General features: G+C 33.4%; 1 protein-coding gene across 2 annotated transcripts in view; it reads right to left on the reverse strand.

Annotated features, from left to right (window-relative positions):
• The window catches only part of Abl (tyrosine-protein kinase Abl), a 72,094-nt gene that overhangs the window by 31,347 nt on the left and 22,118 nt on the right, over nt 1–18,629 (reverse strand). For both annotated transcript variants that reach the window (XM_068777161.1, XM_068777153.1), the window contains exons 2-3: nt 3,787–3,892; nt 3,246–3,358 (exon numbers count right to left, since the gene is read on the reverse strand). In XM_068777161.1, the coding sequence (XP_068633262.1) occupies nt 3,246–3,358; nt 3,787–3,892 (219 nt within the window). The remainder of the gene's footprint in view (nt 1–3,245; nt 3,359–3,786; nt 3,893–18,629) is intronic.

An 18,629-nucleotide genomic window follows, 5' to 3' on the forward strand; every position in this document is an offset into this window, starting at 1 on the left:
ATGTTACCGTTTTTGACGGTCTCCAGTTCCCCCCGCTTAGTGTGGGACAGAGAGATTTCAGTTTCAGGTTTATTTTTTTTATTTTTGTTTATATGTTTTTTATCTTTCTCCTTTCTATATATTTTATAATATATAATTTCTCGAAAATATATATTCTATATAATTTCTTTTTCTCTTTCCTTTTCTTTTCCTTGCATCCTTTTCATTTTCTTTCATTCATTCCTTTACTTATATTTTTATTTTTTTCACACATCACCTAATTCTTGGTAACATTTGTTTTTTTATTTTTTTTACTTTTGCTTACATTTATTTAATTAGACTTTTTTTACCATTTATCTTATAGTTGATTGTTTATATTGTCAATTTGACTATTCTTATAAAGCGGCTTTTTTCTAAATTTCATGTTACAGTGATGGGCCCGGGCTAATAGAGTGAAAACAGATTGGCCTCGTTACAGTAATGTTGTAATTGCCGCTTTGCATATTCCACTCTCTTCATTGCATCTCTTTGGTGTACTTAAAATATTCTTCTTTTTCAATCCTGTTAAATAGCTCGCCTTCATTTAACTAGGATAGTTCATTACGCGCTACCGTTGAGAAATTTCAAGCGGCAAAATAACGTCTCCGTCCTCTTGCAGTGTTATAATGAAGTTGCTACTGCTTAATTACGAATGGACTTTGAAGCTTGTTTTAATTCTACCTCCAACTAAATTAAGTTTCAGCGAACGATATTACTAACAGAAAATTTTGTAAATTTATGTACAGAACACCTTGAAGATTTAATTAATATCACCATCTGTTTATGATCAATGAAAATATTTTAAAAAATGTACCTACGCTTTAGTTAGTCTTTTTTATGTTTTTTTTTATTACGGATCCAATGCAATTAATAAATACAAGACAATTTGCAATTTCAGTAACCGGCTATTAAAATATGCGCTAGGATAGCAAAAAACATTTTTAAATAATTACATAAATTTTTAAATCACTGCATAAACCTTAAAAGAAAAATTTCTGGTCAATTTTCTAATGCCTTGATCACAGTTGGGAAAGCATCTATACAGAGTACGGGTCGTAATCTAAGATACTTTCTTAACATAAATGTCTTCGAGAGTCGGAGCCGCACTACAGTCTAAGTAAAATACTCAATAACATGATGAATCTACGACCTCGCCTATAGTTTAAAGATGGTTTAACAATCCATAACAAAGGAAAATAAATCAGCGGTACCAACATTAGCAAACGGAAAGATACATCTGCCACCCACTAACGCTGTCCATACATGATTACCATCAAAAGATTGTCTGCACCAAAGATGGATTAATATTACGAGTTCATGAATAAACTGTCTATTGTTTTTGAAGACAGTCTGTTAACTTCTTGATCCAAACATGAATGCAAATTAATCTATAAACTTAAACCTATTTAAATATTGTCTTACAGAGACAAATGAATTCAAATAGGAGAATCCTTTTCAATATATTTCCCAATGGATTTTCAAGAAGCTTTGTAGAAATGTTTAGTAAAGTACTTGCAAAGTAGTCGAGCAAGCCAATAGAACAGATGGAACAAAGTGCAAAGTTTAAGCCTTAAACATTTCCGACTTCTACTCAACGAACCAATAGTTCTTTACCGAACAGTTTCTAAGGCCATTGTTCCAGTTGGCCGTGCTATTGTCACAATATAAACTATAAGCAAATGTATTCATACTTTTTTTTAAGTACCAACGTATTGTGAGTTAAAGTTAAAATTATTTACGATATTCATAAAAAAACATAATGATTTTTTAACTTATAAAACAATACGGATTATTCAAAAAAAGCTGCAAATGTAATTATAAAACGAATAAAAAAAAACTTATCTGGTTTACAAACTTGATTGGAAGGAAATTTTAAAAGAAGGTCAATGTTGAGTTTCATGTTCAATTATGTAACATGTTATTCGTAAGTTTACACATCGAAAACATCCATTTATGTATACCAACTTATGAAATACACTCTATAAAAGTAATTCATTTATACAGGGTGATTGGTTATACGTGTAAAATTCAAAGCGGTGAATGTATAACATCATTTCGTTTTACGTATGGTACATCCGATCTAAAAATCAATGGTTTCAGAAATAATAAACAACGTTAGGTTAATATATTAAGAAAAAATGTTTTCAAAATTTGAATCTCTATTTGAATCCATCTGTCCCTGTGGACTTTGTACTGCCAAAACTTATTGGCCCGACGCATTGAAAAAGATAAAAAAATGTAACATAATTCTGAGTAGTTGTAAAGCTTTTGCTGAAAAATAATCTAAGCAATCACCCCTTCAATGAATTTACACTTATAACAAATCAGCCTGTATAATAAGGAACATTTCATCGTACATACTACAATATATAATAATATCGAAAAGGGAAGTTAGTTTCCGAAATTATGTAAATTTTCATTAAACGAAATTTAATATAGAAGATACGATCAGATCTTTATTAAATCAAACGTTCAAAATTGAAGCCCCACTACGTATAGCTGACCCTTTATTAAGGTCCTTTTATAAAATGGATTTGTTTAAACGATTTGTCGCGCAAAAGTAAAAGTCAGGGTTGTGACGCTGTTAATTCTCCCGATAAATCTGATTTGCCAAAGTTCGTACAGTGCGAAATAGCTTAAACGGAATAATTGCACGGCAATTAGCGAACGCAAGTGTTTTAATTAGACGTACGGAACATTGGCGGCGTGCCTCCACCTGCATCCGCCATGCCTCTATCACCTGACACTATTGACAAGCCGCGAAAGTGCCTTTCGCCTAATTATAATAAAAATATGTTCATCAGCTTGACAAATAGACGTTACGTAACTTTTGCGTAACGCGTACGTAAAAATATTTGAATGAATTATATAATTATTATGATTTCTTAACCTGAATCCGATTATATATTTTTGTCGTTAAAACATTCGGTACGGTCTGTTTTATGATTATTCCTTTCAACGTCGAAGCAAAGCGAGCCTAATTAAATTTCCGACAGAATCCCGAAATACGAAATGGGAATGGAATATGAGAGATGATTCCAGTACGTTGTAAGCGAATTAAATTGCCACTCTGCCTCAAAAAAGGCCTGGCGTATTGTACGTTAGATAGAAAGGACATTTTAAAATGCATTATCTTTTCATTCTCTATATTTCGTTCGAGTCTGTTACGATAGTACTGTATGGGGATATAAAATCTCCGCAACATCTGTGCGGTGAGAGCTTACTACCTTTCTTGAGGCTAAGCTGATTTTCGCCTCCCGCCTGGAAGTCGTACAATGCCACGAATAGTTGCGGATCATCTTCTTCTTGGTGCGCTAGTAAGTTCTCTTTTGATGTCCATCTGTAAAAATTATTATAAAATGTGTATTCCGAATGAATCGTAATATTTTATTATCTTTATTTTTATTTACACATATTTGAAGTATAATGCCTAACGCATTATTACCAGTTACCACAGTTCTACCATTTAGGCAGTGCAGAGATAAATTAAAGGTACGTGAAATAATTATATGATAAGAGAAATAATGGTAATGGTATTATATACATGTGTCAAAATATATAAATAAAATAAAATTATTGGACTGAATTCTACGACGAGTATTAAGGTCGTTTAAACTGTGACAATTACAAATTTGTCATTCTTTATAAAAAGTCTAGAGGAACGTATGAAATATTTACAAAGACCTTTCGTGTTTAGGCACTGGATTAAAGTCCTGGTTAAGTTTAAACTACATAAGAAATCGTATACAGGGTGTTCAAATGGGAAACCTGTTAGCGGTGTCGAGCGGCTGTGGAGTGGCAGGCGCGTTGCCGGCGCCTTCCCCATCCGGCAGGTCTGGAATGTGCGGCAGTGGACGACTTTGCCGCAACGCTTCTGTAACATTACAAGTTCTACGCCTGAACTCACTTTTACCCTCAAACTTATATTAAATAATACAATTAATACTATATTGTTAATATTAGAACGTTCCAAATCGCTATGCGATGTTACTTTCAGACCAATGCTACTATTACTACAATAATTTCTTTAAAAAAAAGATTCCGGAATAGTTATGTCATTTTTCTTTGAAACCAATAATGTTAAGCTATTATTATTTGTAACACTCCTAAATCGCTATCCGATTTCACTTTAAGACTAATATTTTAATAGCTGCTAATATTTGTGTACTAAAACGTCCCTCAAGAACTTTTCGGCTCCAACTGCCTTTGGATTCCCGAGCGGGGCACATCCTTGCCTATTGCCACTTCAGGCAAACAATTCTACGAGCTACATCCATAACCGTGACTCTTCTGCAGTTTTTCTCATTTCTGATTCGATCTCGCAGCGAAGGTCTGCTATATAGCCGTCTCGGTATATACGCCTCCGTTGCTTTTTGGGGACACATTGAGCCTTCTTATATCTTTATTATATCTCTATCTGTGTCATCACCGATAACACACTTGTCAAAGCCTTTGTCTTCAGGCATTGCGGAATATTTAAAACTAATTTTAACTGCAATTATTTCCAAACGAAAAATTCCATCATAGCCGTTTGATATTACTTCCTAAAGAGGTCTAATAATTTAATAACGAATATTATAAAAGATAAAAGAATATTCATAAATTTAAGCGATATATGATACGTCGGTGCTATAAATAGGCATATTAATGAACATGAATCATTATAAAATGTAGTAAAATTATAAAACTGAAATTCTCAAAAAAATATCAAGAGGAACAGTTAGGCAGATCGTATAAAGGAAGCCTGGGAAACGAGCACTAAGCCATCTCATAACGAGGACATCCTCCGCTAGGGACTCTCGTTCGCTGCCATCGAGCTAATTTATTGCTCCATATTATTTGACGTTGAAAGAAATGTAAACGTGTTATCGAGTTCTGAAATAAAACGTTGAATATATAACGTTAATCAAAGACTAATTATTCTTTTCATGCAGAGTTCACATAATGACTAATTAGATTGAAACGAATATTACTCATAAATAAAACAAAATTTTTAATATTTTATTAAATATAAATCATACCTGGAGACTTTTTTATAAAGATTTTCGGTCTTAAAGAGTATTTTTTGTGAAACCTTTGAAAAATGACACTTTTCGAAATGAAATATCTCGGTGTTGCCGACTTCGGAGCGGCTTGGTTTGTACGAGTCAGTTATGAGACCTAGCTCATAGCGCTGCCATTTTTTATTAAAAAATATGAAAAGTAGAAGGAGCGACATTTTTAATTAATCTATACCGTATTACGTGTCGCAGTCGTGGCAATGACATTTGACCATTTATGTGGCTTGCGATTGGTTGGTGTTGGCAACCGTAACGAGAATATTTTTATTTGGACATTTTCACATTTCGATCACCGCTGTTGAAAAATATGGGTGAGACAAAAAATGTATAGAGGATTTGCTCGGTTTGATATCACAGTTATACGAAAATTATAGAGCGTAAGTTTTAAAATAATAAAGAGAAATTAGTTTTTGAATCGTATATTTGATTATTTTCTTATCGTTTGCCTCATCGATAGGCACTATTTGATTGTATATATCGCCGACGTCTGCTCTGACTGCTCACCCAGATGCCTACTACTAATACGTCTACTACTATTAATCCGACGCCCACGCCAATACCGTAGTTAGCTAAGACCTACATAAAGCTGACACCGCTGCATTCACGCTGGTCGACGCCGGAGAAGAATTCGTCGCCGACACTGGTGAACGGTGCAGACGCCAAAGCGTGACCACTCACTAATACTACTAATACGCCTACTACTATTAATCCGACGCCTACACAAAAGCATATATCGCGACCGTCGCTCATGGAAGTGCAGAAACCGACGATGAAACTGACACGGACTGATACTGATCAGACTGATCTATGAAGGTACTCCCACGTTGACGTCTTTCCTACTGAGGACGCCGACGCAGACGCATAAAAGGACGCAAGACTCAGATGCGGACGTAGACACAGCAACCGAGGCCCTCCCGATACGTACGTATTGATGTGCGGTGAATAAAAAGCCTTGTAAAAAAGTTTAATGCGATGAAATGAAAAAAAAAAGTTAATTATTTCGTTAATGAATTGTTTTTGCGTAATATCCTATTACTACGTGTATTAGCTTAATTACCTATATTCAAATAAGCGTGGTTAAACCGCACGTTTTATTTGTAATTGAATTATTCAATGGTAAGTCGTTGAAGGCGTTAGTTAGTTTTTATTACTTTTATTTAATTTAATTTATGCTTGTTAATTTTGTTCTAGTACTCATTATTAGAAATATATTTAATTAAAACGAGCGAAGATTGTCAAGTCAGGCACACTGACATCGCAGCAGTGAAGTAATTGTAAAGCCATCTCTTTGTTCGCATGATTCCATGAATTTCTGCTAATTAGAGAATTAAAACGAAGACTTTTATCTCAAAATCTGGAACTAGATAAACGAAACACGCTAAAACAGAGGCAAAAAACCTTCTGTATCGGTCACTCAACATAATTATTTTCTTGTTTGTTTTTTATGATGATTATTTAGTATCATTTAAATATACAATAATGTGTAAATAAATAAATAAATGTACACTTATATAGTAACTCATCATGCCCAGTATAGGACAATTAAAAACGAATTTTACGAAATTCCACCATCAGAGAGGTTCATTCAAAAAATGCATATTTCCAACTAAATCTACTCTATGTGCTAAAATTGGCAATTCTTTTTTTACGTTCAAAAGTAAGATAAATTGGATTTATGAATCCACATCCACAAAAGTGCGGGGCATTCGAAAAGGACGCGAGAGAGTTAGTTAGCATATATTCCTAAGTAGCAGTGTTATACGCCTATGAATCACAACTGATTACACTTATAAATGAAATAACGTTCAATTATAAGGATATACGTCGCCGTTTGCGCTGACTGTCTGGGCACATGGCCGGGCTGCGCGCGACAGTGACTCACTGTCACCGTCGCCGATCCCTACCCATATTACTTAACATATCCTACAACTCCCTAAGTTTGATTTTTGACCTTACATTACCGAAAAAAACAATCCAAAGTAAACTTTAACACCATCAACTTAAATTTCAAATTACGGTATCATAAATACATATATAGGATGACAATTATAGAAACAATACAAATTATCATCCGTAGACATACTTGCACCGATAGTCTGTAGTGTTTATATCAGTGTAGAGAATATAGATTGACGTTAAGTTTATATTCCAACCGAATCAGTGATTTTTTTTCAGTATTTTGTTTGGTAGTATAAATATGAATCTTATTGATAACATGAATTACAATAAAGAGAAAACTTTGGATTTAATTTGGTTCTCATATATTTTTAGTCGAATGACGCCCACGGCAAGGCATTGGCCACCCCCAAAAATCGCCACTATGACCGGGGTCTTGTACTGCTCACATTTAGCGATCTTCTAGTCCAGGTGGCCCACCTGTGCTACTATTCGGTTCTCTGCCGGGAATTCTTAGCATCCCTTGGCCAGCTATTATCGCCGCGGTCGCTACCGTAACTAGAAACAGCGGGGCAGCCGGGGACTAGGGGCCGATTTGTTTGGTATACCATTCATTGAGGGAATATAACATTATCGCAACGCTTGGCAGGCGGGTTGATAATAAGTTAAGTAGTTATGTAATTAATAATATACTGGGTTTCGGGTGATTAAAGTTATACGTAAGTTATTTAGATAGGTAATCAAATATCTACTTCCTTTTCTCCATCTCATGACAGTTCTTTGTTTAGTGAATTCTTTGTTTTGTATTTACTTTCGTTATATGGTGAACACAATTTGAAAACGAAATATTTTATTAATTTCTTAAAAATATGTTACTCGGTAATATTATTAAATAAAAACCGTATATCAATAAATATTATAGCATTCAAGAGCTTTCAGTTGATAGAAATGTATGAAACTTGATTAGTTGAAATCATTTGGATGGTTGATATTACAATATATACACCATACGTTATTAAACTTTATTTAAAATTTGAAGTTTTTGGCCGGCTTTTCTCAGTAGATTAGCATTCCGAGCCAGTGGTAGCTTACTACTTATTATAGTAAAATGGAGATTCAAAAGCTTGTGTAAAAACTTTAATCATGATATTTTGAATTTTGAGTAAACCATATTAATATCTACCTATTATTAAAAACGTGTGTCTGTGGTTGAATTATTTTCAAAGAATTATCGCGTTCAATTTAGGCATGACGCAGGATTTTTATGCTATAAATCGACGAGACGGGAAAGGCGTTCATTGTTTCGCGGAAACGTATTTCGTAGTAACTACACCATTTTACTCTGAACGGAAAACAGGAATGACGCATCGCTCTGGCGAATATCGTATGCAAATTTGTCCCTATCGAGGTTTATCCTTATTCTATTAAAATCTATTCACTAAGAATGTCTAAATGTCGAATCGAAATAAAATCGAGTGTTTTTTTAATTTAAAGTCGTCAGTTTTTACGTGACAACTTATATAAATCCGCAAATTTAATTAATTTTATATTATTTTCATATTACATTGTTTCATACTAGTAAATAAAAAAAAAACAATGTACGGTCTTATCACACAAGGAAATTAATCTCCCATAAAACCATAATATGGAAACAGTAGAAGTATAAATAACGGGTAGTTACAAATACATATTTATAAAAAAAATATGATATAATACATTAACAAATAAATTACATATCTAAAATTATATATATTGTATTATCCTTATAATGTTCAAACCGTTCAGGCAAATGGCTCCTTTTTAAAAGTAAATACCGTAATCCACTACGTAGATGATATTTAAATGCCATATATAAATACCTTACTTATGCATGGCTTTTTCTTAGGATATCAACCTTGACTGTTTGTCAAAAATCTGCTCAATAATACTTAGTCTGGCCATAAATACTGTTACTATTCAAAAAAAGAAAATATTACGTTTGAATTTGGAATCTGTCATTTTTATATGATTGCTTGATGTGTTTTCTTATTTTCGCGCCATTATATTGTTAAATATTTTGTTATATTAAAATGGAGTGGGGTGATAAAGAGAACCGAATCGCTGTGATTGCCTTACATAAAGTAGGTATGGAGAAAAGTGCAATTTTTAAAACCCTCCACCCGCTTGGTATTAGTCAAATGTTTGTTTACCGGGCTATTGATAGGTACAATGATACCTCCTCTGTTTGTGACAGAAAAAGATCTGGCCGTCCACGTACCGTTCGTGTGAAAAAGGTGATTAAAGCAGTTAGGGAAAGAATTCGAAGAAATCCTGTCCGTAAGCAAAAGATTTTATCTCGGGAGATGAAGATAGCTCCTAGAACCATGTCGCGTATATTAAAAGATGACTTAGGACTTGCAGCCTATAAGAGACGTACTGGTCACTTCTTAACTGATAATTTAAAGAAGAATAGGGTGGTAAAATCCAAACAACTACTTAAGCGGTACGCAAAGGGAGGTCACAAAAAAATTTTGTTTACGGATGAGAAAATTTTTACAATTGAGCAGTATTTTAATAAACAAAATGACCGTATTTATGCTGGAAGCTCTAAAGAAGCTTCGCAATTAGTAAACAGAGTACAACGTGGGCATTATCCCACTTCAGTGATGGTTTGGTGGGGTGTTAGCTATGAAGGGGTGACTGAGCCATATTTTTGTGAAAAAGGTATTAAAACGTCGGCACAAGTTTATCAAAATACCATTCTTGAGACGGTAGTTAAGCCTTTAACTAACACCATGTTCAATAACAAAGAATGGTGCTTTCAACAAGACTCGGCACCGGGTCATAGAGCTCGATCCACCCAATCTTGGTTGAAAACTAACGTTCCGGACTTTATCAGCACTGAAAACTGGCCGTCGTCAAGTCCTGACCTAAATCCATTGGATTATGATTTATGGTCAGTTTTAGAGAGTAAGGCTTGCTCTAAACGCCATGATAATTTGGAGTCCCTAAAACGATCCATTCGGTTGGCAGTGAAGAATTTTCCTCTAGAAAGAGTTCGTGCTGCTATTGATAACTGGCCTCAACGTTTAAAAGACTGTATTGCAGCCAATGGAGACCACTTCGAATAAACATTGTATATTTTTAATAGTTATATATTGATGTATTAAACTAACTCACTATGAAAGGAATAAATGTTACGTATAAAAAAAAAATCGTGCTTTTCTTTATAACAATATTTATGGCAAGACTAAGTATATAGATATAAACGAAAGAACTCGACATAGGTCAGAGGATTGACAAATTCAGCTTCTGCAATTGAGACCTCCACTTATTTCCATTTCCACCTATAATCTGAACAGATGTCCTTTTTAAGGTCGTCGAAAGAAGCTAGGTGCAGACTGCTTTTAATTGATTCTATTGGAAGTCTATGGGGGAGATCTTTGTCTTTGTTGTGATGAAAGATAGGAAACATTTTGAGAAAACAAAAATGTCGTTATTTCACAATAAAAGCGTCTCTCTGTTATCAGTGCAACACTGTATAATAATATATAAAGATAATAAATTTAAACAGTAAGTCATTTCGTGAATTGAATCAGAAGTCTACAATCGAAAGTTTGACCACCGCTATACATCTGGCGTCCCTATACATATTCAGTATTTGTTTACTGGCCGCATTGTTCGAGAAATTAGTAATTGCATCTCCCGCAGGAGCGTACATTTGTTCATTTGTCTGAAGGTCAATTATCACTGGAAATAATTCACTTAAATGATGCCAATTTATATTTTTGTAAAATTGTAAACGCAGTACGCGTTTATACGCGTAATTTCACATATTTTATCACAAATTTCATCACATTCATCATATCCTAGATAGCCGTACGATGACTGTAATCATCATCATTATTATATCAGCCAATAGACGCCCACTGCAAGGCGAGGACCTCCCCTAACAATCACCACTATGACCGATCTTGCTCTTATATCGTAAAGAAACATTTTCTAATAAAGTTATGTAAAAAATTACCTAGTTATTTATATAGTTTGAACGGAAATTGCCTTCGTGATTATTAATAAGGAACACGTAATTAAAAGCATCGATATCGACTAGGGTTGTGTGCACGGTGACGACGTAACTTTACCTACTTCCGGTTACAGTTAATAAAGTTTCCCGGAAGAGCACATTTCTAACAAAGAATTATTTTCCTCTCTTATAAGCTCAAATGGAACTTTTATATTGAAATCCTACAAACGCATCGTCATAAAATAGAACGAGTATATATCTCACATCCTTTATTTTGTTTGTCATTTCATTAAATACTACTAATTTTGTTAAAATTCGACATTAAAAAATTGGATAAGATACATACATACAAGGGTATGAACATAGTAATTGACCTTGGCAATTTAAGGTTTTTTTTTCATTTTAAAAACGTATCCAGGGTTAGCTATTTTATTATTACTACATATTAAAATTTTCGGTAGAATAGTAAAATCGTTTAAAACTGAAACTCAAAGGGTAATTAAAATATATGAAAAAACAAAAATAATTATTATAAACAAATCTAGACATGGCAATCACTAGCCTATTTTCAATTTTCAAATTTAAAAATTGTGTCGTCGAAGAACATACAAGCTGGTAGAATATAACGTTGCAACCTACAATAAAGACTGAGTGGCGGAAAGGCGAATCAGTCAATCTATAAACTGAGACTTATAAACGGTAGGACATTTATCTTTATATCACGGAGAAGACGCTCGATTATAAAAGAATCAATAGAATGCAAATATTTACAATTTATTTTATATATCTTTGTAAATATATTATTATAAAAGCGGTACAGTATGAGTACTTATAAAAGTTGATGTCTAATCATCTATAAAACTTAGATGTATACAAATGAAAATGATTCGCTAAATGTGTCGCTAAACGCAAAGCTCAAAACAACGATCAATGTTGCATTTTGTCTCATTTGAGGCAAATCAAATCCAAAAAAGGCGTAAACTAACAGATAGACCATCAAACATTGCAATAAAAACAATATCACTTAGTTTTTAGTGTATTATACTTATTTTTGTCGTCGGGATGGTTAATTTATACGTTGACCGTCATACCTAATTAATTATTGTCGGTTAAACTATTATTATTTATAAATACTTTTGTAATTCTTTCTGAAACAAGTGTAATCTAAGTTAGTTGGACGTTTTTATTTATTATTGTATTTATAAATAAAATTTATACGTAAATATGGATTAATGTACATTGTGTACATATGTAAGTACATACTTTGTCATATTTATACATACATACTTAGTCTTTTTTTACATGTTTTGTCTATATGTATACGTTAACTACCCGCTATTTATCTCTCTTTTCAGTCTGGATGCCCACTGCACGGCATAGGTTTCACCCAAAAATCGCCATAATAACTGGTCTTCATGTATCTAGCGACTTCCCGTTAAACCATGTCATTGGTCCACTTTGGGGTATCTCTTATCTACCAGGTCGTGGTTGCCACTCGTGAACCTTTCGGTCCCAACGGCCATCAGTTGCACGAGCGATGTGCCACGAGCAACCTACCACTTTACTCACTGCGGATTTCCTTACCTCCTTTTTTAATTCGATCTCGCAACGAAACTCTGAGCATAGCCCTCTCCATTGCCCTCTGCGTTACCTTGCGTTACCTTCTTATGAAATCCTTTTATCTCTTATAACTTATCTCTGTACTGTTTCCATAATATGGTTGTTTAAAATAAATTGTCTCATGTGATAAGACCGTCCATTTTACTTTTCTCTTTACTATTGCGAATCTATACAAATATATTTTCTAGTGTGTAAAATAAAAAGTAACAAAAAAAAGTTTAAAAAAAACCGAGTAATGTTAGAAATACTGTTAGACAATCTGACACAGACACACATATAGATATGTGGTACATGCCACGCGTGAAGAGAATGTTAAGTGGTTTACATATCCTTTAACTTCTGATTTTCTGGTATTCCTGTTCTCTAACGATGTTCTAAGCTGTGTTTGTATATAAGGCTTAGATATATTTAATAAGAATATTAATTGTTATTAACTTAGAACGGATTTAGCGAAATTCTAACCGCAAGGACTTTGAGGCGCATGTTAAGTTTGCTTACCGGCTAGGACAGCTTTTGATTATACGAGTAAATTTCAAAAACTATACACCGCTACTTTGCTTATTAAAACCACCAAAACTAGTAAAGAAATAGAAAAATAATTCAAAAATGAATTAGACTATTATAAAATGTCAATCGAATATATTTAAAATTTTCTTAGTTCAAATAAACTTGCTTTCCTTTTCCATTAGTCTGTCTTCATTAATACAGAAAGTCGACGTGGAAAAATCAAACGCTATTGCCAATTAGGTCTAAGAATAATTTCCTCTTTCAAGATAATTGGAACTCCGTCTTAATTTTGCTACGGAAACGAATGCAAACTCAAATCTATTAAAATGGATGTACACAATTGAATTTTTATTAGCGAAGAGTCCAAATAATTAATAACAACATTTATTAATATTATTAATCTGTATAGTTTATATATACTTTATTTGAAATTTACATTTACTGTAACTTACTTTTCAGCTCATAAATTTAAACATTTTTTTTACTACAGTTGTGTATATATGTTTATATTTGTTCACATTATAATCTGGACTCATCCCCATACAGAAATAACGGTAAATATGTCATCATACCCGGCATTTGATTTGGCACATCGGAAATATATTTTGTCGGATAACATTAACGTTTAATAAACATTGTATACGTATATTTCTTTGTAAGAGCAAACCAAATAAATAAATCAAAAACAAGAAACAAACAGATTAAAACAATTTAACGGGGCACTGTATTGTTTATTTAGATGACCGTTAAAGTTGGAGGCGAAGCCAATCAAACTATTGCGGCTCACAATAAACGGTCCTTTGAGTTTGAAATTAAACGGATACGGGGGGGTAGCAAAATGCTATTAAATTTATTGAATTCGCAAGGGCCCGTGTCACTCAAGTCGGTTAGAAACGGAAATCGCCGTCGCGCTGGAGTTCGATGTATATTAATAAACATTCAGATTAAATCTTTCCAAACGTCATGCTAAATTGATATGGTTTAAAGTGTAACTCTATTTATTTACTCTTTGCACATCGACACAGGACACTAAAAGAAATCAAATAAATTAGGCAAAAAATAAAATATATAGCTTTGTTATAATTAAAAATATATCACTTACATTTGTGATTTCTTTTTAATTATTTATTGTAAGACATAATATTTTAATCTCAAACTAATTTAACAATTATAATGCTCTTACTTTTGATTATAACGAATAAAAGTACATATGCGAATATTCTAAGATATTTCGTGTACCTTGAAATGCCGTTTTTAAACAATATACAGCAGTCACAGACTGTGCCACAGTTATAGAAATAAAGCCTTTTTTCGGGACTTTTTTTACGAGATCGATTTAGTAGTGAATAATAAACGAACTAAATTAAACGACATATCTCAGTGGATTGGTGGAAGTTGAAGTCACAATGGGAAGATCACAATGTGCAGAAGTTATGGCTGCTGAGGTCTTAGACTTCTGGAGAGGAGTCCACGGATTAATCAGCGCAAATGATGACGTCATTAGGTAGAAAGATGGCCGTGATAAAGTCGTCAGAAGACGCTCTAGGCAGGTCGCTTTCAACCAGTCCAATTGTAAAACTATGGAGCCCAATGTGCAGCTGTGGATGTCATATGATTGAAATTATGATAACAGACAACAAAATTAGATTCATGGTCAAGTTTTAAACTGAATATTTTTTATTACTCAAAAGTTATATCATCTTTTACGTAGGTATAAATCTAATCTCGTGTTCTGGATTAAAGTGCGCGGCATCCGGCAAAACTTGACTAAAGAGATGTGCCTACTTACGCCGCAAAAAGTCGAATAAATATGCGACAAGTTATGTTTTCCTAACTTCAGTGTATGATTAATATTTATTATATTCTGTTATATCTTCTTTATCATCATCATATCAGCCATTAGACGTTCACTGCAAGGCAAAATTGCACGAGTGATGAGTTCCCTGCCACTTTAGACAAGCAATTCATTGAGCTAGGTTGATCGATGACCATAGTTCATTCAGCCGGTTTCATTTCTAATTTGATCATCTTTCTGTTATGAAAATACTGCAATTAAAACACATTTGACATACTTACTAAACCAATAGACTACGTACAGTTAAAAGTTCAAAATGTCAATCAATTTTGACGTATTACATAACTACCAATTTAAAATCAGTGAGGAAGAACGGTTCGAAACGATTTATATTTTAAATTCAGTTCTGAAAAATAAACGCTTTTCTGGTAGAAATTGATGAATAAATTAGTTGAACGTTAAACGGATTTAATTAAAACTCGCGAAATAGCCGCCGCTTCATTTTTTAAAAAACCAATAGGCAATATTGGCTTTTACACACTATCCTTGGTTTTATTATTACAATCCAAAACTCGTCACAAAAAACAATAGTAATTTAGTAGAAAGACTGCGATTTAATATCGGTGTTCGCGGATACGATCTATTTGAATTATATAACAGATTACAAAAAGACCCCACACCATTACAATCCTAGCGGTTTATTTCTCGATATATATATATACATGACTACTACATGTCCTGGAGTCCGATGTCCAGTATCGGACGCCTTACGGCTCGAATAAAGACCTTGATGAGATATTTTTACTATATTTAAATTAACAGAGATCACTTGCGTACATCATGAGAAGGCAAGAAGAGCCCAGTTTGATAAAAATAAAATTTTAATCTAGTTTCCCTGTATCATTCAACTTAAAGCTAAGAAAATTCCTACCGCATAATCGGTGAAGATCAATTTCACAAATAATCCTTAATCCTGTAAATAATAAAATAGCTTTTTTCGATAAACTGTATATAAATATACGTGAATATTCAGAAACATTAGTGACAATTGCATACAGTTATTTTTAATTTATGCTAAACTAAACTTTTCAATTTTAATTATTTTTATTATTAGTTTGTATATAGACATAATTATTTCATTAGGAAATTTATCACTAAGTGAGCGGTTTTTGTGTATTACAAAAAGTCTATAGATATCAGCGCCCTCATAAAAGTAAACACAGAAAACAAAATGTATTCACAGTCGATAATCGCTTCTAAAATTTTTTGTTTTAATATGGTCAACCGTCTAATTTACCGTCACATTTCTACCAGACGTAAATGCGACAAGATACCCGTGCAACACACTTATTCGTTTTTTAAAAACATTCACTCGAACATCTGATATACACTAACATATTCAATGTATTCAAAATCTTCAGTTGTCGGCATTATACGAATCTAAGTGAAATGGATCGTTCGAATGGGAGGAAAATAGTAATCGATGTTTGCTATCTCAACGTTCAATGATAGGATAAAATACAAGTTATGTAATTCGATTTCTGAATATCTAGACCTTATGAAAATAACGTACATTAAATAGATTAATATATTAGCAACATTAAGGGTGCCTATTTAAATTACAAATTAATATGAGCGTAAGCGTTAAAGTCAGGTTAATGGAGCTTAATTAACTTCAATGAATTCAAATAACATTATGTAATTACTACACACAGGTGACCTATTTTCACTAAAATTTTAATTCGTCAGAGAACTTTCGATTTAAATATTAGGGGGACTGGAAAGTAATGTCGTTTCTTTGCATGTCGATGTATAATTGTCATTTGGTAGCTCATTACGCACTTGGAAGACGTTGTATACTAGATGTCAAAAGGTTTTTGATAAGGAAGGTGAATACTGTTAATTAGAAATAAAAACTTGTCAAAAACGTGGTCGTGTGAGTTCAACTTCAGAAAGCGACATTACTTTCCGGCCCCCATAATGTATAGGTATACGATATCTAATGTACCAGAAGGCTAAGAGACTTGAAATTTGGTTCGACTTTTCTTTTAGCCGAGTAGAGGTTAGCTAAGAACTGATTATACAATTATTTCCCTTCTTAGTTATCTCCGTACATTAGCTCGAGGGCTTCAAGAAGAGCCCTCGCTAGGGTCGCTACAAACTACAACGTCACCTAAATGGAAAGTCGCAGAGCTCTTACATCGCTTCGGCTGACGTATGGATTAAGGAAGCGTATAGGGCCCCGCGAGGATATCTCGCGCTATCTCGGCTAAACCTGTCACATATCGATTTCACCCGTTTATTATTTTGACTCTAGGGTGCCCGAGAGGGCTGTACCTCTACTTGGTCCATTGCTATAACCTGGTTTACATCACTACCACTTACATCATACATTGGGGCTGGAAGGAGTAATGAAAAAAACTCCAGCAATGCTTCTATCTTGAACGATCGGGTTACATAACCTTAAAGTTCCTATTGTCTTTAAAAAATCTCCTATTTCAAAGATAATAACAACAAATTTTAAATCATAATTGCATTTGGCACTGAATGATGGCACTGAATGATGGCACTGAATTGGACGCGTTCTATAGATTAATTACATTATTCAGCCCTCGGGAATGCGTATGACATAGAATTCCATTAGGGACTAATGTTAAACATATACATACCAGAAGTGTACAGGATAATTAGCGCACTGTATGTAATAATTATTCAACGAAGCTTCGCGTTGGTTAACACGACTCAATGGCGAATTAATTATGAAAAGCACAATACAAAATATATTTTAATTAATATTCTCTACTAATTATACATACAAGGTACGTGTCTTACGTGAGCACTTTTTATATAACATCGGCGTTAATCACAAATGATGAAGTTATGTGAAAATGATTTCACATTTAATATATAATTATAATGACATCATCAATATCATGTCAGCCGATAGACGCCCACTCCGTCTTACGCTTGCCCGCATTCAGCAATTTCTCTCGACCTTGTCTACATATGCTTTCGGTCATTATATATAATTCATAGAATCGAAAATCCATAGGATATTAGAATACCCGTCCCACTTGCTTTATGAATCTTGGCTCCAACAGTGGGACATGCCGCCATTACAAAGGTTAAATAAATTACTTGAAAAATTTTTCAACAATTTTTCTTTCCTTTGAGAAGCCTCAGTAACTCATCAATTGTTATTAAATTATGTAAAAAAAAAAACATAAATGTTTGCACTGTACTAGATGATTGTACACAAATTAGACAGTCTTTTGCAACGACCTACATGTATCCAATATTATTTAATTCATTTAGTCTGATGGTCTATTTAACCGGACGTCTAACCTTGATGTGGATAGACGATCTTATTGAGATCGTCCAAAGACATTGCAAGCAGACCTCTCATAACCATCCTTATTGTTTGGAGGAGGCATATCTCCAGCACTGGATGTTCTACGTATAAAATAATGATGACATTCGCATGTAGTGGAGATAAAAACAAAATGTCCAAAACAATATTTTGCTTAATGTTCTTAAGTCGCTGTTGTTGTAAAGACCTTTAAACTAAAGAAGTAACATCGATAACATGTCTCCTTGCATATACAAATAATTTATTTAAAGTATTCTTGATAAGAAAATTTATAGATAAATGATAACATTTGATAAGTAAAACAGAAATGCAGATACTGAGTATTACACTGAAAAGCTTATTTATATCATTCAAAATATA

The sequence above is a fragment of the Battus philenor genome, unplaced genomic scaffold, assembly GCF_028537555.1.
Source record: "Battus philenor isolate CCGP_79_NKW_IND1 unplaced genomic scaffold, ilBatPhil1.0.hap1 SCAF_1, whole genome shotgun sequence".
Lineage (NCBI taxonomy): Eukaryota > Metazoa > Arthropoda > Insecta > Lepidoptera > Papilionidae > Battus > Battus philenor.